Source organism: Leptonychotes weddellii, chromosome 4, assembly GCF_054177405.1.
Source record: "Leptonychotes weddellii isolate Sample4059 chromosome 4, ASM5417740v2, whole genome shotgun sequence".
NCBI classification, from domain to species: Eukaryota; Metazoa; Chordata; class Mammalia; order Carnivora; family Phocidae; genus Leptonychotes; species Leptonychotes weddellii.
Window position 1 is genome coordinate 134,724,583 of NC_138372.1, and position 25,083 is coordinate 134,749,665.

The window sequence follows — 25,083 nt, forward strand, 5'->3', positions numbered from 1 at the left end:
TGGTGATGGGTATTAAGGAGGGCACGTACTGCATGGAGCACTGGGTGTTATACGCAAACAGTGAAGCGTGGATCACTACATCAAAAACTAATGATGCATTGTATGGTGACTAACATAACATAATAAAATAGAATTAAATTAAAAAGGAAAAGAAATAAAGCCTAGAGAAGACGCAGACCCTGAGATGGAGTGCCCCCTACCTTCCAGACCATAACACGGGGCAGAGGAGGAGAAGGTGCCCTGCCCAGACTTGCCCACTGACGAAGTAGTCTGCTGACAAGTGGGATCTGTGGGGAAAGCATGGAGATAGCGTGAATGTTCGGGCAAGACTGTGGGCAGCGCTAACATGCCCGGGCAGAGGAGAGCTGCGGAAAGCACGGCCCCAAAGCTGACCTGACTGGAGCAGGCAAGGGTGGGTGATGTTGTGAGCATCAGCGTCAGGGTTCGTAATAAGAGAAAAACACACCAGCCTCATCCTCCATGTTTTTTTAAAACGCAAAATAATACAAATAGTATTTTCAGCAGTATTCCCGGCTTTGATGGTAAGGTAGGTAATCTTAGTGAGTAATGCTGCTAGAGTGTACTCCTTGAAATACCGCACCAAAACATTTAGAGTGCCTTTTCAGAAAGGAGTGGGCAGATGTGATGACTGAAATAAAGCCTGGAATGGGTTTTGCAAGTAGCTGCTGAAAGTCTCACCTTACATTCCAGGGCCTTATCTACACCTGTTGTAGCAAAAGACACCAACGCTTCCCACCTACGTGGTTCAGGGTAGAGCAGCTTGTTCTCTGAAACTCACCCCATCAGATTTCTTAAGCCTTTCTCAGATCCATCCAGTACATTTCGATTTGCAAAGCTAAAGGACATTTTAATTTTTTTTTTCAATTTCATTTATTTGAGAGGGAGAGAGAGTACAAGCAGGGGGAGGGACTGAGGGAGAGGGAGAAGCAGGCTCCCCGCTGAGCAGGGAGACTGATGGGGGACTCGATCCCAGGCCCCTGAGATCATGACCTGAGCTGAAGGCAGATGCTTAACAACTGAGCCCCCCAGGCGCCCCTAAAGGACATTTTAAAAAACTGTATTTGTGGGGCGCCTGGGGGGCTCAGTTGGTTAAGCGACTGCCTTCGGCTCAGGTCATGATCCCGGAGTCCCAGGATCGAGTCCCGCATCAGGCTACCTGCTCAGCAGGGAGTCTGCTTCTCCCTCTCCCGCTCCCCCCTCTCTCTCTCTCACTCTCTCTCTCAAATAAATAAATAAAATCTTTAAAAAAAAAAACTGTTGAACACTACATCAAAAACTAATGATGTACTATATGCAGGCTAACTGAACATAATAAAAAAAATGTATTTTTTCAGAAACGTGGTGTGATATTATGAAGTATAAGTGCAAAATGTGGAGAAAAGAGGAAAAGATTCAATAGGGAGAAGTCAAGACAAGACTTAGAACAAACAGCAAACTGCACTGTAGTAAGAGGAAAATTCTCATCCAGAGTCTGGAACAACATGTGCCTGTTGCAGGCATCACAGACCGCTGGAGAGAAATACCCCGAGGCTGAAGCAGCTCCGTGTCAGGTTAAGGAAGAGCCACAAGGCCCCGTCAACCCCAAACTCCTCGACCGCCCTATCCTCTTATTTATGCTGGACACGCTTACAGGATGAGAAGAGAGAGCTGAGTTCTGTTTTCAGAAGGCTGCTCTTCAAGTCATCGTAGGCTGAAGATGACTTTGGTGGCCCTTCTATTAGTTGATAGGAGGGACCTTCATCAGTTCCCCATCCTGCCCCTTGTCCTTCCTGACCTTGCTTACCTGTTCCACATGGCAGCATCTGTAAACACCACTCATTAGCTTACTTCTCTCCCCTCGTTCTCCTGGCCCTGAGACAGCCGTGGTTGAAACCCTCAACGTCTCCCCACCCACCACCCCTGCTTTGTCCTCCTGAGCCAGCCCAGGCCTGACCGAGGGGATCAGAAAGCACAAAGTGCTCTCAGACCAGAGTTGGGGTCCTGTGGGCTGTGTGACCCTGGGCAAGTACCTGTGCCTCCGTGTCCTGAGCTGTAAAGTGGGAGTGATGATACTCTCTCACCACCCAGCTGTCACGACAATTAGGAGACAACGGGGGGGGGGGTCTCCCCCCCATCTGCTACGCACTAAGTGCCCAGCAAAGTACTATTATAATTGTGATTGCTCTTGAGAATAACCCAACTTATGTGATTGGGCATGGAATTGTTTTGCAAGCCAAATAATCATACCGTTTTAGAGTTTCACCTCGTGAGAGGAAGCCTAGAGAAAGCCGGGGTCCTGTGTTCTGTCTAAAAGGTGAATGCGGTGATTTGGATGAAGTGATAACTTGCATGCCAGGCAGCCGCAGTAACCAGAAGCCACTCGTGGTGACCAGCAGCAGTGGAGAGGGCGTTGGGAAGAGGAAATTAGAAGATGACCATTTTAGCCGTCCGTTTTCCAGGGACTTGAAGAAAGTTAGCCGTGTTGTTAGCTGGAAGGGGACCCTGGTTTCTATGCTTCACTGTGCCTTTCTGAGAAAAAAGCGGCCAGTTAGGAAGAATACAGTTATTCCTTGCTGTCTTGAGCCTTTGCTACCAGAACTCAGAAATGGAACGGATTTGGAGACGCTTTATTTAAATCCCTCAATCTGAGCTCTCACTCCTTGCTATTCCAAAACTCAGACACCATATTAATTTGGATAGAGTGGAGGCCCGCACGAACCTCACTCACCTTCTGAGCTGCCTCTGTCTAAGCTCAGGAACTGACTAGATTTGGATGGCAGGGGATACTTGTAACTGATTTTCCTAATAAGAACCTGATCCATCAAAAGAAAGCAGTTAAAATATGTTTCAAAGTTGTCTTTTTAAGATGAGTTGGGTGATTGAGGATGAGTTCCAGAATAAAAATTACAACGTAATGTTTCCTCCAGACAGGATTCCAGGTTGCCAGCAACAGAAGCTGATTACTGATTGAAAAAACTTATAGGATGTCAGCTGGAGGACTCCTGGGGGGACTAGGAGGCTGGGTCCCAAGCTAAGCTTCTAGGAACTGGCAGGTCACCCAGAACTGGTCTAATGAGGAAACCCCAGTGAGCACTGGCTATAGTCTGTCCCACTGTCACCTCTGCAGGGAACTGCCCCGATCACCAGTGCCATCTCCCCCCTACTGTCCATGCTGGTCCAGGCAGAGGGAGAGGGAGAGGTGGAGGGGAGCTCGTCACCCTTAGGTCTGTATCGCCGGCTCCTGAGATCAAGTCTGGCACAGGTGCCACTGAAGAACTAAGCCCCATTTAGGAAGGGAGCTGGGCAGCCAGCTCCCATATCTCCCCGGGAGATGTGGGATTCTGATGTTGGAAATCCTCCAGGAGTATGTAGGTAGGCTGTTCCACAGGGTCGGGCAGCCCCGAATAGGTCCAGTGCCCACGAGAGCACTGTTCAGTATTTGTGAACTGTAACCCTTCCGTTGATGGTGAGTCGGTTTAGTAGATCAAGGTCTGGCTGGCTTGCTTGCTTGCTTCTACTTTTTTTTTTTTTTTTAAAGAGATAAACAAGAAGAGAAAGTATTGGTGGGTCACTTGTAGTCAGAGTAAGTTTCGTCCTGTGAAGCCTGTTTTCATGGTGCAGAAGCTGCGTCTGTGTGTCTGGTCGGGGTTGCCATGTCAGAGGTGTTTTGTTACCACAGTTCATGATCAAAAGCTACTGCACTAGCACATTCCAGTGCTCAAAGGATTTATTTTCAGTTTCATACCCCACTTCACGTGTTCTCAAAGCAGTGTTTCTCCTGTTTAATTCCCAGAGCGCTCGCGTTCTCTCTCTCTCTCTCACTCGCGCGCGCGCACACACACACACACACTCACACTCTCTGTAGCTGGGCTGGGAGATTTCACTTCTTAAACCTCAGTATGTTTGAAGAACTCTTTCAGGCTGGCTGGACTGGTAACCACTCACTGTTGTAACATTGTTTCCCTGGGAAATTACGGTCTGAGTTCTAAAGACAAAGCTTTGAAAACAAACGTCTGCTGTGGAAACTGGTACCTCTTACGCTTGTGGTGACAGTTGCTACAATGCGAATAAAATATTTTAATCTAGACTGGACCTCAAAATATTTATGTAGAAAAAAAATTTGACAGTAGAGAGCTTTTTTTTAAAATCGCTATAGCGGTCAGCACTTTGCTTTTAGTTTTTGTTTGAAACCCGTTTGTTCTAACCTTACATTTTCCCTCCGCAGGCCCATTTACTCGACCTCATCCGGCCTTATGGAGAATGGTTTTTGGTGAGTTACCCATTAGTAGATTTAGAAATATATTTTACTTAAAATCCATTTTCTGTATATCAGTAGAGCAGTTTTACAGTAAAACTTCATAGCCTTTTACTTTTTGGAATTGGCTACAATTCCATGCCCAATTCCATACTTCACTTCCGTGAAAGAATGCTTCACGGAAACGTGCTTGTGCAAAGTAGGATCTGGCAAGGATTGGGGTCACTGGAAGCCAGGCAAAGGGAAAGTCTACTAAAATGGTCTCCAGCCAGAAGGAGCACAGTGTGTTGCAGGTCAGTGTGGCATAAAATGTAATGTTATGAAAAGGACCCTAAAAATGGATATTTTGTGCAAGTTCACCTGTTTTTCTTTCAACCTTTAGAGATCACAGGTGAATCCCTTTGAATGGAGTGACATCCTTCCTTCAGCAGTAAACATAGTAATAAAATAATTTATAATAAAAATTAATAAAATAAATAATAAATAAAAGTAAATAATAATTAAAAATAAAATATAATAAGATAATAAAATAATTATGTTATTCCTAATATAAATTTTTATGAAAATTCTTTGACACAAAACAAACATATTGGTGATAACTTCAGATTCTCATACAGGTGAACTGTTCCAACTCCACTCGCCCCCTGCTGTTGTCTCTTAATGTACATGGGGTCTGACATAAGGGGATGTGCTTGTTTTTCTTGATGCATCCTGATGTTGCCCTTCACGGGTGCTGTGGGCACTGTCTTGTCAGCGTCCAGAAGGGCCCGAAAACCTGGCAGTCTCCTGAGTGTTGTGAATGGGAAAGATCCTGGAAAGGGTGAAGTCTTTAGACAGAGAGCCCTAATTTGAAATAAGGGTCAGTGATAAGCATCTCTATAAATATTGGATGTCTTGTTATTCCTTGATTTCGAGTCCACAAATACTCAAATCCCCTGAATGGACTTAAAACACATCTTTCAAATGTCGGCTCTTGGCTTTGTCCTGCCTAAAAAAGACATCAAGTAAGTTATTTTAGGTTCAGAAAATGTAATGTTATGAAAAGAACCCTAAAAATGGATATTTTGCTTAAGGTCGCCTGTTTTTCTTTCAACCTTCAGAGATCACAGGTGAATCCCTTTGAATGGAGTGACGTCCTTCCTTTAGCAGGTGTTCACTGAGCGCCCGTGTGTGGAGGTCTGCGCCCTGAGGCTGCAGGGGAGGGCCAGACAGACAGGAGGCTTCCCCCGGGAGGGAGGACAGCTATCGCAAACAAACTACTAAACAAATCAATAATCAAAAAGTATCCCATGCCGCCAAGTGTTCAGAAATTAATTAAAACCATGCGGCCTGATGGTGACCGAGTGACTGCTTTCACATGCATGCGCAAGGAAGAATGCTTCACGGAAATGTGCTTGTGCAAAGTAGGATCTGGCAAGGATTGGGGTCACTGGAAGCCAGGCAAGGGGAAAGGCTACTAAAATGGTCTCCAGCCAGAAAGAGCGTGGTGTGTTGCAGGCCATTGTGGTGGAGCAGAGCAGGCCCTAGGGGAGTAGTAAGAGAGAGGCCAGAGTCGGGCAGGGACAGAGCCCCACTGGGCGTGTGGGCCAGTAAGGAGGGCAGACAGGAAGGACAGTGGGAAGTCCCGGGAGGATTTTTCGCAGAAGTGACGTGATTCATTTCCATTTTTAAGTAGATTGTCCTGGTTGCATCATACTTATATCTCATGGACTTAATGTTGCTGCTTGAAATTATGATTTATTTTCAGCTGGTTGGCTACATTTGAGTTTTTCCTATTTCAAATGATCCATTATAGGTAATGATAATTATAATCTTACCTGAGCTCTTTTTGGGATCATGGAGCCCTTTGATAATCTGATGAGAACTAATCCTTTCTCAGTGTGCACGCATGCACGCACACACACACATTTGTGCATTTTACATCTGGGGCTTCATGGACTTTGAAGCTCAACCATGAATTCCAGTTTAAGAAGCCCTGATCCACACAGATGGTTTCTTTCTGTCTTAAAATAATTATTTTGAAAAGATTATAATAAAAAAAGTGTAGTGTGGGGCATTTGAGATGAAAATTTATAAAAGCGGCTGGTAATAAACGTGCGGAGGTCGTTATACTAACGTGTGTGCCCTTGGGGCCCTGGGGTGCACAACCAGGTCAGCCATGCTGTGCTCAGGTCCCCTGAGCTCCCTGAGGACAGGGAGAGGCGCTTTTGGAAGGCTTGGCGCTGTAGATGTTCAGGGGATTTCAGTCCAGCCATGGACGCTGTCTCCTCTGGAGCAGCTCGTGGGAGATTAGCGCGGAGCCAAGTTCACACGGAGTGCTGTGATTCAAGGTCATTTGTATGACAGTGTCTAAGTGTCCTACACAGATGTTTTAATTCTAGCAGGTCTGAGAGAAAGAGAAGTGATAGAGCCGCTGGTGGCTGGTTTCCAAATCTTTCCAAAAGGCTTTTGCTGTTTTAAAAGCAGACAATTAACTTTATTTTTAAACGACGTGGGGTGATTATTAGGATACTGATTCTGCTATGATGCGACAGGAACGTAATGCCCACAAGGGCTGACAAGGTGTGGATGTGTAGCCCTGGGCCACCTCTCGGCCCTTCACACCTGTCTCTGCTGATGTTGCCCCCTGACTGGGCTGTCCATACCCGGCTTGCCCACCTCCCTCCACTCTCCACACAGCAGCCGGAGCCCACTTTGTAAAGCATTACCCAGATCATCTTATTTCCCCACTTAAAGCCTGTCACGTGCTCCTTGTTTGACTTATGGTAAAATCTGAGATCTTTGCCGTGGCCCCCAAGCCCTTTCACCTCAGGGCTACCATGCTCCCTTCCTCTTTCTGCTTCTGATGTCACGGGCTTACCTGGATGCCTTTTCTCTACCTGAATGTTGGCCGGTCCTTCAAGACTCAACTCGAGCATCATTTTCTCAGAGAGTATTACCAACCCTCTCAGTGTGAATTGGGACAGTGTATCAGACTCACTCATCAAAGGAAATGCCAGACTGTAACGGGGATCTCGACACACTACACTGCAATATCCATGTCTGACTTGAGTCTCACGTGTGTTGTGTGCCTGACCCCCAGATCTCTCCTAAAAGTGGGGATGTTTTGTTTCCCTCAGGACTCAGTGTGCTCTACTTCCTTTTCCTGGTATTCCTCCTCTTCCTGAACTTTGATCAGGTTAAATCGCTGATGTACTGGCTGGATCCAAATCTTCGATACGCCACAAGGGAAGCAGACATCATGGTATGTATTTGTCCGTGGTCTCGCAGAGAAATCGGTAGATTCTTGGGTATAAGAGATAGTCGGCTTCACTAAAGTGAAGTTGTTTTTTTTTTAAAGATTTTATTTATTTATTTGATGAGAGAGAGAGCACAAGCAGGGGGAGTGGCAGGCAGAGGCAGAGAGAGAAGCAGGCTTCCCACTGAGCAGGGAGCCCGATGCGGGGCTCAATCCCAGGACCCTGGGATCATGACCTGAGCCGAAGGCAGTCGCCTAACCAACTGAGCCACCCAGGCGCCCTAAAGTGAAGTTCTAAATTGTTACTTCTGCATATTTCCCGTGTAGATAATGTAAAAGCCGGGTCTCTGGGAAGGTGAGGTGTGTGGTTTCCCTGAGTGATAGGGTCCAGGGAAATGATATCCCCTCTTGGAGCAAAGGGGGATGGTGGGAAGAGGGTGACTGTTATTGTCAGACAGCCTTAGGTGTGAATTCTACCTCTGTCACTTGTTAGCTGTAAGACCTTGGGCAGTGTACTTGTTGGCTAGCCTCTTCCTTTCTTTGTAAAGTGAAATCATAGTACTTATTGGGGGAGTTTTATTGTGAACTAAACAAAGTAACCTTATCTCTGAGGCCTAGCCTGGCACCTTGCACACGGCATGTCCTCAGTGATGGCGGTGGCTGCTGCTCTAGCAGTGTGGCCCTCAACACTCTGCTCCCCACTCTGGCCCCAAAGCCGTGACCCTTCGCCATGAAGGGGCCGGTGTGAATGATCCAGGCCATTTTGTTCATTATTTTTCTTAACCCACAAAAATAATTTTATTCTTGGGTAAAGCTTCTCTGAACTTCGTTTTTAGGGAAGAGACTATTTTATACTCTAATGCTCTTTCTTTCCTTTTTAATTTTGTTTTTTTTTTTTTTAATACCTAACATTTGGTACAGACTGAAGGAAAAACCTAGTAATGTTGAGAAAAGGAGAACAGGCATCTGGGCCATTGGCAGGGCCTTGTTTAAGAAACAATACAAAGGGGCGCCTGGGTGGCTCAGTCAGTTGAGCGTCTGCCTTCAGCTCAGGTCATGATCCGGGGTCCTGGGATCAAGCCGGGCATTGGGCTCCTTGCTTGGTGGGAAGTCTTCTCTCTCTCTCTCTCTCTCTCTGACCCTCCCCCTGCTCATGTTCTCTCTCTCAAAATAAATAAATCTTAAAAAAAAAAAAAAGAAACAATACAAAGGGACTTAATGAAAGGTCCAAGAAGTGATCGTTCTGCTGGAGTTGAGATTGGTCAGACCCTTCTTGAATGGTGTTTCAACATTTTATCTTTAACTTTATAAAGGACATGCTAAAGGCAGAAATAAGAGTGCCAAAAATTATTTAAAAGTCTCAGGAAGAAAAGTCTGTCCAGGGGTTTCTTACTTTAAGGAACAGAGTGGCGTGGGGTGACTTGGAGCTTCTACTGATGATGGTAATGATAGTGATGGGTATGGTGAGGGTGGTGGCAGTTACCAACTGTGGGTTGTCTGTTCTACCAGCACTTACATATATTCTATGTAAGCCTCACACATGCATGCTAGGCATTAATATCCCCCATTTTATCAAGGAGGAAATGGAAATTTAAAATGGATAAATATCTCATTCAAAGCACAAAGCTGGTGAGATCCCTCTGATTTCAGGACCTATCCTTTTCCTTTGGACTGTGTCATAAGTACATAGTTAGAGTAATGACAGTGCTTTAACACTCACAGGAGACTTATGAAACAGAGATTGGGAGAAGGGTATTCCAGGTATATGATATTTTCCTCCACCATTTTCTTGGGTTTTTGAGCAAAGGGGATTATATCACAAAGTAAACTGACCGAGCCCGGTGAATAGGACTTGGTATTTGGTTAAGTGTTGGGCAAGCGAGGAAGAGGGTGGAGCCACCAAGATCAGCCCTGCGACCAGTTAGGGAGGTGGGTGCAATTTGTCTTTACCTACTGTCCCCTCATGTGCTCACATCTTCCCCTCCTTGCCCCCCCTGGCTCGGGATTCCCTCATTTAATGCCCCTTCCCCCTGCTGCCCAGAATTGTGCCTGCACTTGGCTCCCTAGCGGCATTAAACTGCAGGGTCCGTCTTCCTCCCACGACCAGGACCTCAGAGATCTTCCTGATGTGATCATTGGCAAATCTGTGCATTAATAATTATAATGCTAAGAGTTATGTTTGGCTTTTGTGACTTTCAAAGTGCCTTTGCATGTGTTGAAGCCCAGAAATATTCTCACGGAGAGTAGAAGGGCCCCCAAAGTCATCTTCAGCCTACAATGACTTGAAGAGCAGCCTTCTGAAAACAGGACTCAGCTCTCTCTTCTCACCCTGTGCAGCGTGTCCAGCGTAAATAAGAGGATAGGGTGGTCGAGGAATTTGGGTTGACGGGGCCTTTTGGCTCTTCCTTAAGCTGACATGGAGCTGCTTCAGCCTCGGGGTATTTCTCTCCATTGGTCTGTGATGCCTGCGACAGGCACATGTTGTTCCAGACTCTGGATGAGAATTTTCCTCTTACTACAGTGCAGTTTGCTGTTTGTTCTAAGTCTTGTCTTGACTTCTCCCTATTGAATCGTTTCCTCTTTTTTCCACGTTTCCTGTTTACACGTCGTAATATCATATCCTAATGCTTCTGAAAAAATAGTTTTTTAAAATGTCCTTTCAGCTTTGCAAATCGAAATGTACCAGATGGATCTGAGAAAGGCTTCAGAAATCTGATGGTGGTGGGTTTTGGAAGAGGGAGGAGGACCACATTGCTCTTTTGCTCCCTTAGGAGGCATTTCTAGAATTTAAAAATATTAATACTTTACAGGAATACTTTCAACTGGCTGATAATAGGTGGCTGTTTTCCAAATCTTACTCCATCCTATCAGATTAATTTTGGGAAGGAAGAATGTCAAATGTAGAGGTTCAAGAAATGTTGTATTGTCATACGATAATTACTTTCTTAATAAATATAGAAATATAAGGATGTTGATTTAAAATTTCTTTAAAATATGTCGTATTAAAAACAAAAAGATATTAGAAACAAAACCAAAAGTCTTAAAAGCTTTGTCATTTTTATTATTTATTTGTTTTTAAAAGATTTTATTTATTTGAAAGAGAGAGAGCATGCATACAAGCAGGGAGAGCGACAGGCAGAGGGAGCAGCACGCTCCCCACTGAGCAGGGAGCCCGATGCAGGACTCGAACCCAGGACCCTGGGATCACGACCTGAGCCGAAGGCAGACGCTTAACCGACTGAGCCACCCAGGCGCCCAGCTTTGTCATTTTAAATATTTAAATTATGTAGCATGTGATAACATTTGGGGATGGGAGGTTTATTCTAGTTCCTTCTAATTTCTGAAATTGGATGCTTTAGCTTTTCCTCTTTTCTGACAAATATTTAAGGCTTTACGGTTTTCGTCTGAGTTCTACTTAGCTTCATCCCATCGTTCTGATATATAGTATTTCATTACCATTTAATACTGACTATATTTTACATTTCTATTCTGATTCTTTCTCTACACCATGATATTTCCAAACCTATTGGGATTGTACTTATTCTTTATTAATTGGGATTCTATTTATGTTCTTATCACTGGCTTTACCATAGTTGCCCTACAGTCAGGTGACGTGGGCTGTGTGATTCTACTTCTTTAAGACAGGTTAGTAAGCCTTTGTAAAATTACTTTGCTTCCCATTTTAATCAAACTTCTGCAATTCAGAGCAAAGCAATTCTGATTCATAAACTTTAATATTTGTCCATTTTTCCTAAAGGACGTTCAATTATTAAAGCTTTTGGGGGGTGGGGGGGTAGGACAGGTATTAGTTGTCAAGGTCATATCAGTTCTTTTCATTTATTGTCAGGATCCTGGAAGGAAGTTGATTTTGAGAGTATCCATTAATTATTTCCCTTTTTATTTTGAATAGGAGTACGCTGTCAACTGTCACGTTATCACCTGGGAGAGGATTATCAGCCATTTTGATATATTTGCGTTTGGACATTTCTGGGGCTGGGCCATGAAGGCCTTGTTGATCCGTAGTTATGGTCTCTGCTGGACAATCAGTATTACCTGGGAGCTAACTGAGGTAAGAAGGGGCTGTGATCAGTTAGTTTACATGTAGGAGGAAGGTAGTCTGTCCATTAACAGGCAGTTAATCCATTCTCCAGCCTCTGTGGCACAAACTGTGTTTAAACCACCCCCTGGGAATATTTTATGCCTTTGGTGGGGGGTGGGGTGCAAATTCCTTATTAACTTAAAACATGTCTCTTGTCTCATAAGTCTTAAAGAGAAACAAATGAAATGAAGCAAAAAGAATGAAGTTAAAATCCCCAGTGAGACAAATACATGATAATGAGATCTGCTTAGAAGTAAGTAAGTAGGTTTCCCACCATCTGGTTTCCAGTTTGAGATAAATAGAATTATGGTGTTTAGGGATTACAAGAGCATCCAGGATATTTTGTAGCTGAAAAATGGATTCCTGATATAGCTCTAATATCACAGTAGTCAGGTTTATCTCATTTAATGAATGAAAGAGATAGTCTTTTTTTTTTTTTTAAGATTTTATTTTTTTATTTGACAGAGAGAGAGAGAGCACAAGTAGGCAGAGCGGCAGGGAGAGGGAGAGGGAGAAGCAGGCTCCAGGCTGAGCAGGGAGCCCGATGTGGGACTCGATCCCAGGACCCTGGGATCGTAACCTGAGTCAAAGGCAGATGTTTAACTGACTGAGCCACCCAGGTGCTCCTGAAAGAGATATAGTCTTGAAAAACTTTTAGGAAAATGAAATTTGGGGGTCTTACTCATTTATCATTCAGTTATGATATTATTCTTAGTTAATCACTCCCAGGGAACAAAATTTGGCCATGTGTACAGTATATTTCTTGATGCCAACTGTTGTCTTGACCCTAACTTAGGGAAGCATGCCAGCCACATCTAGCTTCTGTTAATGTGCCTCTTATAGCCCTGGAGGCTAGAAGTCTGAGTTCAAGGTGTTGGCAGGATTGGTGTCCTTTGAGGCCTGTGAAGGAGAATCTGGTGCACGCCTCTCAGCTTCTTATGACTTGCTGGCCATCTTTGGCATTTCTTGGCTTGTAGATGCATCACCCCAGTCTCTGCCTTCGCCTTTGAGTGGGGTTTTCCCTGTGTGCATTCACATGGCGTTCTTTTTGTAAGGACGCCAGTCACACTGGATTAGAGGCCCACCCTATTCCGGGATGACCTCATTTACTAATGACATCTGCAGCAACTCTCTTCCCAAATTGAGTTCACATCATGAGGACCTGGAGGTTAGGGGTTCAACATGTGGCTTTTGAGGGGACACAATTCAACCCACAACAGTACCCAACACTGTACATGCATTATCCTAAATCCTCACCATAAACCGAAAAGGCTGAGTATATCCCCAGTCGACAGAGGAAGGAACCAGAGCCTTGCTTCATGAGGTGAGCCAGGATGGGACTCCAGCTGTGCTTGGTTCCAGGTGTGCAGCCCACGTTCCTGCTCTCCCACCATGTTCCTCTCGGAATTCCAGGCATCTTCCTAACCTCGCTGCTGTGGGACCCTGGGCCAGGCTCTGGGCCTTTCTCGGCCTGTCTGCTTCTCTCCCCTCATACTACAGATGGCCCCGTGCCTTCCTTCCCTGCTCCTCAGTGGCCTCTCAACTCTCGTAAGCAGTGCTGCTCCATCCAAATCTTCCACGCCACTGCTCAACGTGTATCTAACCTCTGTCCTCTCCTGGCTGAACCACTCACCTCCTCCCTTCACCGTCTCTTCCCAAAGCGATCTTTTTCACCTCTCGATCTGGTTACAACCTTCTTCAACTGAAACCCTTTAGTGTTTATCCAAAATCCAAACTTCTGGACCAGCCTGCGAGGCCCAATACTGACCGGCCTTGGCCCACCTCCCCCGTCTGCTCGGGACCCTTCCCATCCTGTGGTCTGTGCTCCAGCCATCTTTGCTTTCTTCGTGTTAAAGATTCTGTGTCTTTTCCTATCCCAGAGCCCACTTGCAGGCTCTTCCCTCCTTTCCCTGCTCCCTGCGCTGGTTGTGCTCCACGTTTGTACACCTGGAAATGGAGCACCTGGCCCTTCTCCTTTGAAATGCTCGTCACATTTTAGATGCTCAGAGTGTCTCTTTGCTGCCAAGTGTCAGGCCTTGAGAGGGCAGGGCCCGTATCCACATCGTCCCGGATACTGCGCCTCACAAGTGGCAGGTGCTCCCCAGGTTCCTGGAGAGTGAGTGAATCCAACCCTCTGCAGCGTCTCCCACTCAGGTCTGGACAGACCAGAGGGCCAGAGCCCAGAACCTTGCTTCATTAGGTGAGCCAGGATGTGCTCCGCTCTGGATGGGCAGCCCACGTTCCTGCTGTTTTACCGTGTCCTGTCCCTGAGTTCCAGGCATTCATCTGGACGGCGCGCCTTACCCCCAGTATCTGGTGCTTTCCAGGAAAGCTCTTGAGGCCGAAGCCGTCCTCCACATCCCGCTCCCCTTGCATAGTCTCATGTCAGCAAATGTGTGTCATCGACTTCTGTTGATGAGTCCCTCTTCCCTGTGTAAAGCAACAGTCAGTGCTCTGTGCCATGGCTGGGAACCTGGGACTACACTTCAGGGGCTGGGCCTGGCTCGCCTCGGAGAGGAACGCAGCCCCGCCGCCTTCGTGCCAAGCCGCTGCGCTCTGTCTTATCCCTGGCCGGCACACCAAGCAGGCAGACTCCTCAGATGTTTACATTGCTTTCCCTCTCTGAAATGCTTTCATGAACAGTTTTATTTCGCAGTATTGATCATATGACTTCAGAAGTTGCCTCTTTCCAGAGAATTCCCAGGCACGGTCTTTGTCATGTCAGACCTTCTTACAATGGGCCTTCACACAGCAGGGCATGCTGCTCTGGACATGGCTGATCCGCTCTTTGTTTTGGACAAAGCTATTTCCATAGGAGATTTCTATCCCCTACCCCCTCCCTTCATCCTGCTGTTCCCCCTTTCTGGAATGTCCTCAGTCTTCATCTCCCATCTCCTGAAAACAGTCATTCCTGTCCTTAACGGTCCCAGTCCAGTATGTCGTGCTCCAGTTGCTATCTGTCAGAATGAATCTCCCTTTTATCCCCACCATGCTCTGTTTATGTCGCCATGGAAACATTTGCCACAGCCTACCTTATTTTGTGGTTCTAGATAAACTCCTGCCCTTGAGATCAAAAAACTTGACTTTATTTTGCTTCACCACTTGTGCATCATTAGCACTATTAATAAGATTACGATTGCGAATCAGTTATCGAAAGGCTTTCTGTTAAGCTATGGGTTTCCTAAAACATGCCATCAAAACCTAACCTTTCTACTTTTTCAGTTTCCTCGCTGTTTTACCTAAATATCTATGGAATATTTCTAAAATGCACAGCTTGAACTGTCAAGCTGCTAATGTTGAGGACTATGCCAGCGCTCTGTTGGTGGGTATGAAGACTTTTCTCCTCCCCCCCTCCTAGATCCTTGTCTCGTTGTCCTTAGCCAAGGTCATTCATCAGTGGTATTTTTTCAGGAGCAGTTATTATTTCTTTAAAACCCTATGTAAAAAAAAAAAAAAAAAAAAGAACTGTTTGGATTGATAATATTTGTAAACCGTCCACGGCATAAAACGCAAACCTAATCACAGACATTGTTTTTATTTATTCGGTTCATACATTAGGAAAACCTGACACATCAACAGCTCTTCCTAACGGAATATGTTCATCAAAGGAACTCTATCGTTCTGCAGTTTTGTTTTTAAAACCATGGTCTCTTGTGTTTCTCAGCTTTTCTTCATGCACCTGCTGCCCAATTTCGCCGAGTGCTGGTGGGATCAGGTCATCCTGGACATCCTGCTGTGCAATGGCGGCGGCATCTGGCTGGGCATGGTCGTTTGCCGCTTTCTTGAGATGAGGACCTACCACTGGGCCAGCTTCAAGTGAGTGGCCTTCTGTCTGGACACAAGTCACAGGGTTTCATTATGCGCCCTTCACCGCATTAGGAGCACGCAACTTCAGTACGGTCTTGGATGATAAGAAATTAATTGCACGTTAGTAATTGAAATTCATGAGTGATTATAGACCTAATTCGAGGCATTCATCCAGAAAAATGCCAAATCATTTATGATTTTCTCCCATCCATTTTATTTTTATGCTTAATGCCTCAGCCTGAATTCACCCTGCCATCACTGGATTAATTAGCCCCCTGTTCCCCAGTTACCCGCTCTGAGCGATCTTTTTCAGAACGTCAGATTCATCGTGTCATTCCTCTGTGATGGCTTCTCATGGTGTTTAGGACAAAGTGCACAGAGGGGGCTGGACAGGTCCGCTCCTTTTCTCCAGGCCCTCTGGGGCACCCGAGGTGCTGAGCCCGAGCACGTGCTCCTCTGGACTTGGGTTTGACCTGTGTCCCCATGTGCCAGGGTGACGGGTCCTCTCCTTTTCTACCTCGACTCCCTTGATATCTCTCCAGGTAGTTGTCTCTGACTCTCTGATTCAAGTTGCACGTCCCTCCTCTGTGCCACCATGGGACACAGAGCCCACCTCCGTCATGGCTCAGCCTGCTCCCCTGAATTCACTCCTCAATTTGACAGTCACAGGAACTGTGCCGCTGACAAGGAGGGAAAGTGATCATGAAAGTAGTTGTTTTTATTGTGTTTTCACCTTCATTTATTTATCAAACAAAATATAAGCATTTTCCCACATCATTAGTCTCATAAACCATGATTTTAAGGGCTTCTTCAGATCCCAACCTATGAATAAATCATGAGGTATTTAACCAGTTACTTTTTGTGGTCATTTAGTTGTTTCAAAGTTTTCAGTTTTATGAAGAAAGCTAGAGCAAACATTCTTGAACATATATCTTTGTGTAAATTTCTGATTCTTTTTTTCTGTAAATAAATTTATTTATACCCATTTATATTCTCACCCATGTTCACTAATATATGTATGTGTCCATTTCACTGTTCCTTTGAATTTTACCTTTAATCCTTCTAAAGTGTTATCCCACATAGAATTGTGAGATACTGAATTTCTAGGCCATGTCTATTAGGTTTTCCCTCTTTTTATTAGTGCTTTTTATAGGTTAAGGGTATTAACACTCTCATAAATGTGACTTCATTTTCCATTTTGTCATCTAGTTTTAATTTTCTTTGAGGTAGATACTCTGTTTAAACTTCAAAAACTTTCAGTCTTTTTGTTTAGGTAAATGTTGACCTGTATTTTCTTCCAGTTCTTCATGGTTTGGTTTTTTATTATGAGTAACTTATTTAATCTTTCTCAAACTTAATTTGGTATATGGTGTGAGGGAGGGATTTCCTAGTGTTTTTGCAATTGATTCAACAGTTTTCCCCACTCCTTCTTAAGTAACCCTTTCTTCAGGTACTGGCTTGAAAATACACTTTTTAATATAGTTAAGACTGTATATAACGGAACAAAAACCATAGCTGGTGCCAGATGGTGCTGTAAGCAAGCTTTCTCATTTGAGCCTGACCTCAGTCCTAGGGATTGACACTACTTCTCTCTTCCTTCTAGGGACGGCGACAGTGAGAACTAGGTTTAGTACTTTGCCTAAGGGACACACAGGTAGCAAGCAGCTGAGTCTGATTTTACGTCAGGCTGCCTGGCTCTTTACACAATGCCATAACGCTTCCCCGTTTTCATACATTTATGCTTTAGATTCAACTTGAGAGTCGTTTTGTCAGTTTACCAAAACACAAGCCCAACTAATAAGCAGAAATCCCGCTGGTGTTTTTTTTTTATGTTAACGTCAAATATATAAATGAATATAAAGTTGAATTGGCCTCTTTACAGACAATCCTGACTTACAATGGTTTGACCTCATGATTTTTGACTTTACAATAGTGTGAAAGTGATACGCATTCAGTAGAAATCATACTTTGAGTTTTGAGTTTGGATCTTTTTCTCAGGCTAGGGCTGCACGTAGGACCCCCTCTCGCGATGCTGGGCGGTGGCAGCGTAGCTCCCGGTCAGCCAGGCGATCATGAGGGCAAACGACCGAGATACTCACCACCATTCTGCACCCAGACAACCACTGTTTTTCTGCTTTCAGTACAGTATTCCATAAGTTATGTGAGATAATGCTTTATTATCAAAGAGGCTTTGCGTTAGATTTTTGCCCAACTGCCATAGACAAATGTAAGTAAGTGTTCAGAGCAAGTTTAAGGTGGGCTGAACTAAACTATGATGTTTGGTAGGTTAGGTGTGTTAAATGTATTTTCATCTTATGATATTTCCAATTTATGATGGGTCTTTCAGGACGGAACCCCGTCGTAAATTGAGAAAGATCTGTATTAAGCATTCCAATACTTAATCCCACTGTGTCACTCTCTTTATTCCCCGGATTCCTCTTCCTCTTTCCATATAGTTGGCTTTTTTTTTTTTTTAAATACAAGTCCTTCATAGTTTTTGTTTATTTTTGGATAATCTCTGGGTTTTTTTGTTGTTGCTTTTGTGCCTCAAATCTTCTTGCTGCGAGATTTTCTTTTTTTTTTTTTAAAGATTTTATTTATTTATTTGTCAGGGAGATAGCGAGCACAAGCAGGCGGAGCGGCAGGCAGAGGGAGAAGCAGGCTCCCCTGAATGAGCAAGGAGCCCAATGTGGGACTTGATCACAGGACTCCAGGATCATGACCTGAGCTGAAGGCAGATGCTTAACTGACTGAGCCACCCAGGCACCCCAAGATTTTCTCAGTACATGCTTGTTGATGGGTTAGGTGAATGAATGAAGGAACAAACCCTCACCTCTCTCCCATAAGAATAAAAGCCCTGACTTGTTCTGTCATGGGAGTTTGAAGTTTTTAACTGAGTGATTTCTAGGATTAAAACTAAGGAAGGTTAAAAGCCACTGTTTGTCATCCCCAACTGTTCACTTATCTTAGGAACACATAGGATGAAGAAATGGTGTGGGTGACCTCAGAGTATGGAACAAGTTGTCTAAAATGCCCTGACTTGGGAGATGCACAGCGGGTGGGATCCCATCCTTGCCGGCGCCCTCATTCTCCCTGGCCTGGTTCCAGGTGCTTAATGCTTCAGCCTCTTTTGTCACCCGTTCACAAGTGAAGGCCTCTCCTGGCTCTGCGGTGACCTGACCTCTGCCCTGTGCCTGTCATCCCTGAAATGCCCCATCAAGTACACAGCTCTCCACGCTTCGTCTGGATAGAGAGATCATTGTTGGAGAGATGGTTCGACTTGACAGGAATCTTTTTGTTCTGAGCATGCGTTGTAAAATTGTCAGTGCCGGTTTTTTTTTATTTTTTTCTTGTCTTTTTGTTTTTTTCTTCTTCCCCTTCCTTATCTCTTCGGATTTTCACTAGGGCCATTCTCTTCTTACAGAGACATCCACACCACCACCGGGAAAATCAAAAGAGCCGTGCTCCAGTTTACTCCTGCTAGTTGGACCTACGTTCGATGGTTTGACCCCAAATCTTCATTTCAGAGAGTGGCTGGAATATACCTTTTCATGATCATCTGGCAGGTATTTTTTCAGATGCCCAGAACTCAGTGGCGGGGGTGGGGGGTGGGAGGGCGGAGTACAAAAGCAAAATAAGAACCGTCCTGGAATTTAGAGTTAATGCTAATTGACACTGCTTAGCTGCTGCTGGCTGGTTCAGAAGACAGAAGATCCTGCAGCTGACATGTAGAATAATTAAACCGAATGGTGTTACCAGGCCTAAGGTCTTGCTTCCTGGGGAAGACATTTTCAAGTATCTTTCTTTGAATTGCAAATTAGAAACAGCTTAAAATTCCCCGAAAGAAGCTTTTGGTCAGCATCTATCACCCAAGGAGTTAGGCATTGGATAGTTTTTCGGAATGATCACTTACAGGACCAAAGGAACAAATGCAAAGGCTTTTTCTTACATTCCAAATTTAATGTTTGATTTTTAAAATTGTGCCTCAGCTGTTACCACTCTGGGTAATATGTAGAGAGCTGAGTAAAGAAGCCCTCGACTACCTGTGCCCTGGAGCCCTTTGGGGACCTGGGTCCTCCAGGAAGGTGTTGTCAGTGGAGGGAAGGTCTTCTTCCACGCAGCCCACTACGTGCTTGAAATGATTGAGACAGCCAAGGGTCTTGGAAAAGGATTACCAAACATCTCTGTTTTCTAGAGATAGCCTTTTGTGTTGATCCTCCCACCCCCAGATTAATTATTTTACATCTTTGGGAGACTAGCTTTTGTCTGAAGAGAAATTATATTTTGAACACATGCACAAAATACTCCCCGCATAACAAAAAATAAGCATGTGTCACCTTTAAGACAATCATCCTGGTCCACACGTGGAGAATACTAATGCTAATCTCAGTAAATGGACTTTAGGGATACAGAATTGTATGTGAATAGTTAAAATAGTCACCGTGGTTCGGGGAAGTCCGTATGTATAAAAATGGGAGCTTAAATGGATGGGGATTAAGTTTTACCACATGAGAACAATATCCAGGAAGGTGTAGGTTTTCCTTTAATCCACGAACTGAGCAGGAGTTTGGATTTGTCCAGGAGAGATAGCAAGCTGTGCTCCTAGAAGGGCAGCATTACCCGGAGCACACCTCTCCCGTGAGCGCGAGCACCGAGCTGTAACCAGCTTTCCACGTGTGGTGGTAATTAGTGGACCATTTTTTAATTTTATACCCTTAAAATCAGTGCTATGGGAAAAGACACGCGTCTTACATCACTGAAATGAGCCTGCTGGTCCATGTTTTCCAAGCAGTGACCTTCCTTAATCTCCGCTCCTTGCTTAATCTGGACGGGAAATGCATCCAGGCCGGTTCTGCAGGGAACACATCCCCGTGCTGCCTCATGTGATGAGCTGCACCGGGATGCTCACCTCAGGGAAAAGGAGCACGGCCCGTAGATGAAACCTTGAACCAACCCTTCACACCCACCTTTAAGAGCTGCCTTTGGCCAAGGCACGTGCTACATGCATTCCCAGTCATTTCTCATTCTCAAGCTTCTTTTGGTGATTAAAGAACTCACTGTCCTATAGTCCTACATCTCTTAGACCGGCCTGATTTCTGTAAGACTTCGTAAGTGTTCCATGGCAAATACTTGTCTTCATGATTTCTGCTGTTCTCAAAGCATCTCCCTCCCAACTGTTCCAGCAGATCATGCATGACCCAAGTGACAGCCACGCCCCAGGAAACACGACAGCTGATGCCACCATATACCCCTTCCCCCACCCCAGCACCTCCCTCGTAACCCCCAGTTGGTTGGTGCCAATATTATACTGGCTGTTACTTAGTTTAAAAATAGCAACTATTCCTGTAGCGACTTGGAAGACCCCATCTATTTTCTGAAAATGCTTTGAACATGCTATTTTTTTAGAGTGTCCATAACAAGGAATATATTATTATGACTTAGCATGCGGTACCGAGTTGACTAATGCCTCCTTCTTTTTCAGCTAACTGAGTTGAATACCTTCTTCTTGAAACATATCTTTGTGTTCCAAGCCAGTCATCCATTAAGTTGGTGTAGAATTCTCTTCATTGGTGGCATCACGGCTCCCACAGTGAGGTAATTCTATACAAGCCTGACTTGTCATTTGAGCACATTAACCTGCTATGTATTCTCCTGTTCAGCATAAGGAAAGTCACATACACCAGCAGATTTTCCATGAAAATATTAAAAGATTATACATCTGAATATGAAGAAAATGTTTTGCTCTCAGATCTGAGTCACATGAAGTGAGAACACCACACACACCATTATCTTCAAACCTTTTTATCATCCTCCACTGCTGTTCCTTTTTTACCCCTGTTTAACATCCTTTAAATAAAAAAAAAGAGTAGCAGTGATGCTTTTTTTCAAAAATGAGGTGATTAAAAAATACAAAAGTTTTAATGGTGGATCACAAGTCATAAATGACGTTATTTTAGAATGATACTTTATTCGCTCTTTTAGAGCCAGTTAATTTCCTTTTAACAGTGTCCTTCCTGTCATCCTCCAGGACAACTGAGGTAAGCTTGGATATTCATGCTGTTGTTCCTCCGATTCGGGTAGGGCCCCAGAGGTGAGGGATTCTTTGGAGACTGCCCCTCATGTAGACTGATTCCAGTGAATATCAGACAGACATAGTTTCATCTGTTTCATTTTTCCTACTTAGAGCTAATGACATTTGGATTTTGCAGTTAATGTTGGAGTACCAGCATTGAACAGTAGTAACACCAAAGATATCTGCGCAGTTGATTCAAATATAAACTAAGCAGTTACAAGGGTTAGCTTTCCAGAATCTGTGGGATAATTTAATTCATCATTTTTATTGTGCATGCAAACCACACAAGCAGAGGGCCTTACTTGCCCAGAAGAGTGGGTGTTCTTGGTCAAACAAACCTTATTCCAGCCAGCACGTCTTCTGGTCCTCATTAATTATTACAAAAAAGAAACAAACATATATAGATATACAGATGTATTATATATAATATATATCTCTGTAGATATTTATGTATCTGCATCTATCTATATATATTTCCCCCCAGATCCTGGATTGAACAAACCAAGTAAGATACAACTGAGTCCTGTGGAGTCAAGGCCCAAAATTCCATCTCTGGTGTTCATTATGAACCAAACGGGAAACCAGCAGTTGGTAGGCAGACAGCGTTCTGACGTGTCACAGACCAGTGGCCTGTTGAAGTCGTTTTCTTGTAAATATGCTATTTTCCCTTGGTGGATTGGAACCTCCTTCTCTCATTTAAAATTTAATTTAATTTGAGGCTCACAATTATCTTCAAGAAAGATTAGCAGCAGCTTCTTTGTAAAATTAGGAATAATCAACAAAGTCAGTACGCGGGGAAAGGAAACCTCTTATAAAACAGAAGCACAAACCACATCTGATCACAAAATTTCAATATCGTTAAACATCTCAAAAACTGGAGACTAAATGCCCAGTATTTTGAGTTTTTTTGAGAGCTTAACATTTTTGCCAGACCCTATGGATTTCTACACGATTCTTTTTTTGTTTAAAAATCAGCCACTTTTTCTATGCTTTTATACCAACCAGAGGCATTTCCTGCGTAAGAAGATGCTGTGACAAGCTGCTTGGAAAGATGGAGGTGCTCCTAGTGGGTTTTAACACAGCCGCTCCAAGGAGTGTGTGCCAGGCCCCTAAAAGGAGAGGAAACCTACAAACTTCAGGATAAATCATACAGACCATATCTCTGTTTTTTTCCCTTTCACTTCGACTCTCTTGCTTTGAGAAGATGTTTGATTGAACATTCTTTGAATCTGATAATATAAAGTGCAGTCTAAGGGGATGGGTGCGATCGGAGGGTAGAGTCGCTAAACTGGTAAAAGCGTATTAGGTCATGAAAATGTGAAGTTAGAGGTAGACCTGAATTCTTTATGACTAGAATTCTCCACTCAGGCCTTTGGCGTAAGGAGATGATAGTTTGTGGATGACCTTCAGGTATCCACGAATCCCCTGAGGCTTAATGCAAAATTTTGTGTGTGTGTGTGTTCATGTGCCTTGATCATGGGTTTCATTAAATCCTCAGAGTCTGTGACCCCCCCTAAAGATGATGAGCTCCCGCTTCAGATGCTACTTCTGAAGGGATGGATTGAGTTTGGGGGTAGTTATGAGGGTCTAAGCTTGTGCCGGGCTAAACGGCAGTTGCTTACACCGGTAGCGGTCGAGCACTGGAAATGTGACTAGCCTGCATTAAAATGCTATACGAGGCAAATACCATATTTTAGACTTAGTGCAAAAACAATGTAAAATACTTCGTGATAGCTGTTTTCAGTATGTTGGATTAAATAACCTAAGTTACTAGAACGAATATTACCAGTTCCTTTTACTTCTTTAACATGGCCGCTGGAAGATTTTAAATCACACTTGTGGCTTGTATTACATATCTGTTGGACGGTGTTGCTCTAAGCCTTTCAACTCCGTATCATTGCCTCTTTTTTTCTGATCTCATCAGTAGCATTCAGAGTCGTTGGTATTCAGTGCGCAGTGAACTGCCACCGGGGTCCCATTCCAGTTCCTAAGAGCCAAAAATGGGTGTCTGCCCTGCCTGGGTTACAATCAGCAACCTTTGTCCTGGAGAGTGCCAGAGGAGACAGTGACTGACGTGTACGTGACCCTCTGGAACCACTTCCATGCAGAGAGACTTGAAGCACCCATTCTGTCCCCGAATCAAAACCGCCTTTGCGAATAATTGGCTCTTTAAACCGTGCTCTCTCCTCCTTCCAAACCCAGCCCGAACTCTTAACCTTTTACAGGAATGTTTCAGCAGGCACTGGCTTTCTATTCCCTGGACTAGAAGTAGACCAGGCAGCTGCAGTGTGTAGAACCAGTCGGAACATCTTTTATATTTACTCTGTCAAAGTGATTTAATTCTGTACCGACCCCTTGGTCTTCCAGAAGCTCTCAATGAATTCCGCCTTTGTTCTTTCAGGCAGTACTATGCTTACCTCACTGACACACAGTGCAAACGCGTAGGAACACAGTGCTGGGTATTTGGGTGAGTAATAATCTCTTACTGTGGACGTTTCAAAACCACTTGAGCCTTTACATTTCATTGGTTGGTTCTTGACCCTACACGTTAAGTGCCTCTCAGTACAATTTTCCTATGTAGGCTTGCCGTTGTTTTTATATGTCTTTTCATTTTTTTAACATTCTCTTTTCTGATTTAAGTTTAGAATATTGTAGTTGAGGGCGCCTGGGTGGCTCAGTCGGTTAAGCGACTGCCTTCAGCTCGGGTCATGATCCTGGAGTCCCGGGATCGAGTCCCGCATCGGGCTCCCTGCTCAGCGGGGAGTCTGCTTCTCCCTCTGACCCTCCTCCCTCTCGTGCTCTCTGTCTCTCATTCTCTCTCGCAAATAAATAAAATCTTTAAAAAAAAAAAAAAAGAATATTGTAGTTGATTGGCAAATTATAGAAAAGATGATATACAAACTGCTTTTTAAGAAAAATAGGAAACCAAAGGATATTTTCTGCATAGAACTCAGGAGGCTTTATGAAATAAATAGATGATGGATTGTTCAAATTCCCTCTAAATTCAGGGACAAGTTTGGGACATCATTTTGTGATAGCCTTACTGATGCTTTATGTTACTTTCACATCAGAAAGGCCCCTTAAAACAGCTGCTTGCTACCTACCAAGGCATAATTTTATTGTTCCAAAGAGAGCTAAAACATAGTCACATGTCCACAATTTATTGTCTTGTTACAGATACCAATGTTATCTTAATATATTATTATTTAAATGTTTTGAAAGACCATAAGAGACTCTTAACTATAGGGAACAAACAGCGTTTCTGGAGGGGAGGTGGGCGGGGGGATGGGGTAAGTGAGTGATGGGCATTAAGGAGGGCACTTGTTTTAATGAGCACTGGGTGTTATATGCAACTGATGAATCACTAAATTCTGTGCCTGGAACTAATTCTACACTATATGTTAATTAACTAGAATTTAAATAAAATCTTGAAAGAAAAAAAAAATGATTTGAAAAGACCATAGGCTATGTAGTTTAACCCCGCAGTGTTAAATGCGAGACCATCTTCAGTATCTCAGGTAAGTGGTTCTTTTGCTTAGATATCACCAACAGTTTACCATTCCACGTAGCAACTGAGGTTCCAGAGATGGCCAGCACATCTGTGTGTGAGG

General features: G+C 44.1%; 1 protein-coding gene across 2 annotated transcripts in view; it reads left to right on the top strand.

The window, feature by feature from the left end:
- Positions 1-25,083, top strand: part of PTDSS1 (phosphatidylserine synthase 1) — a 61,582-nt gene that overhangs the window by 18,466 nt on the left and 18,033 nt on the right. For both annotated transcript variants that reach the window (XM_081816287.1, XM_081816288.1), the window contains 7 exons: positions 4,226-4,270; positions 7,375-7,499; positions 11,404-11,562; positions 15,257-15,408; positions 18,824-18,965; positions 20,882-20,994; positions 23,874-23,939. In XM_081816287.1, coding sequence (XP_081672413.1) covers positions 4,226-4,270; positions 7,375-7,499; positions 11,404-11,562; positions 15,257-15,408; positions 18,824-18,965; positions 20,882-20,994; positions 23,874-23,939 — 802 coding nt within the window. The remainder of the gene's footprint in view (positions 1-4,225; positions 4,271-7,374; positions 7,500-11,403; positions 11,563-15,256; positions 15,409-18,823; positions 18,966-20,881; positions 20,995-23,873; positions 23,940-25,083) is intronic.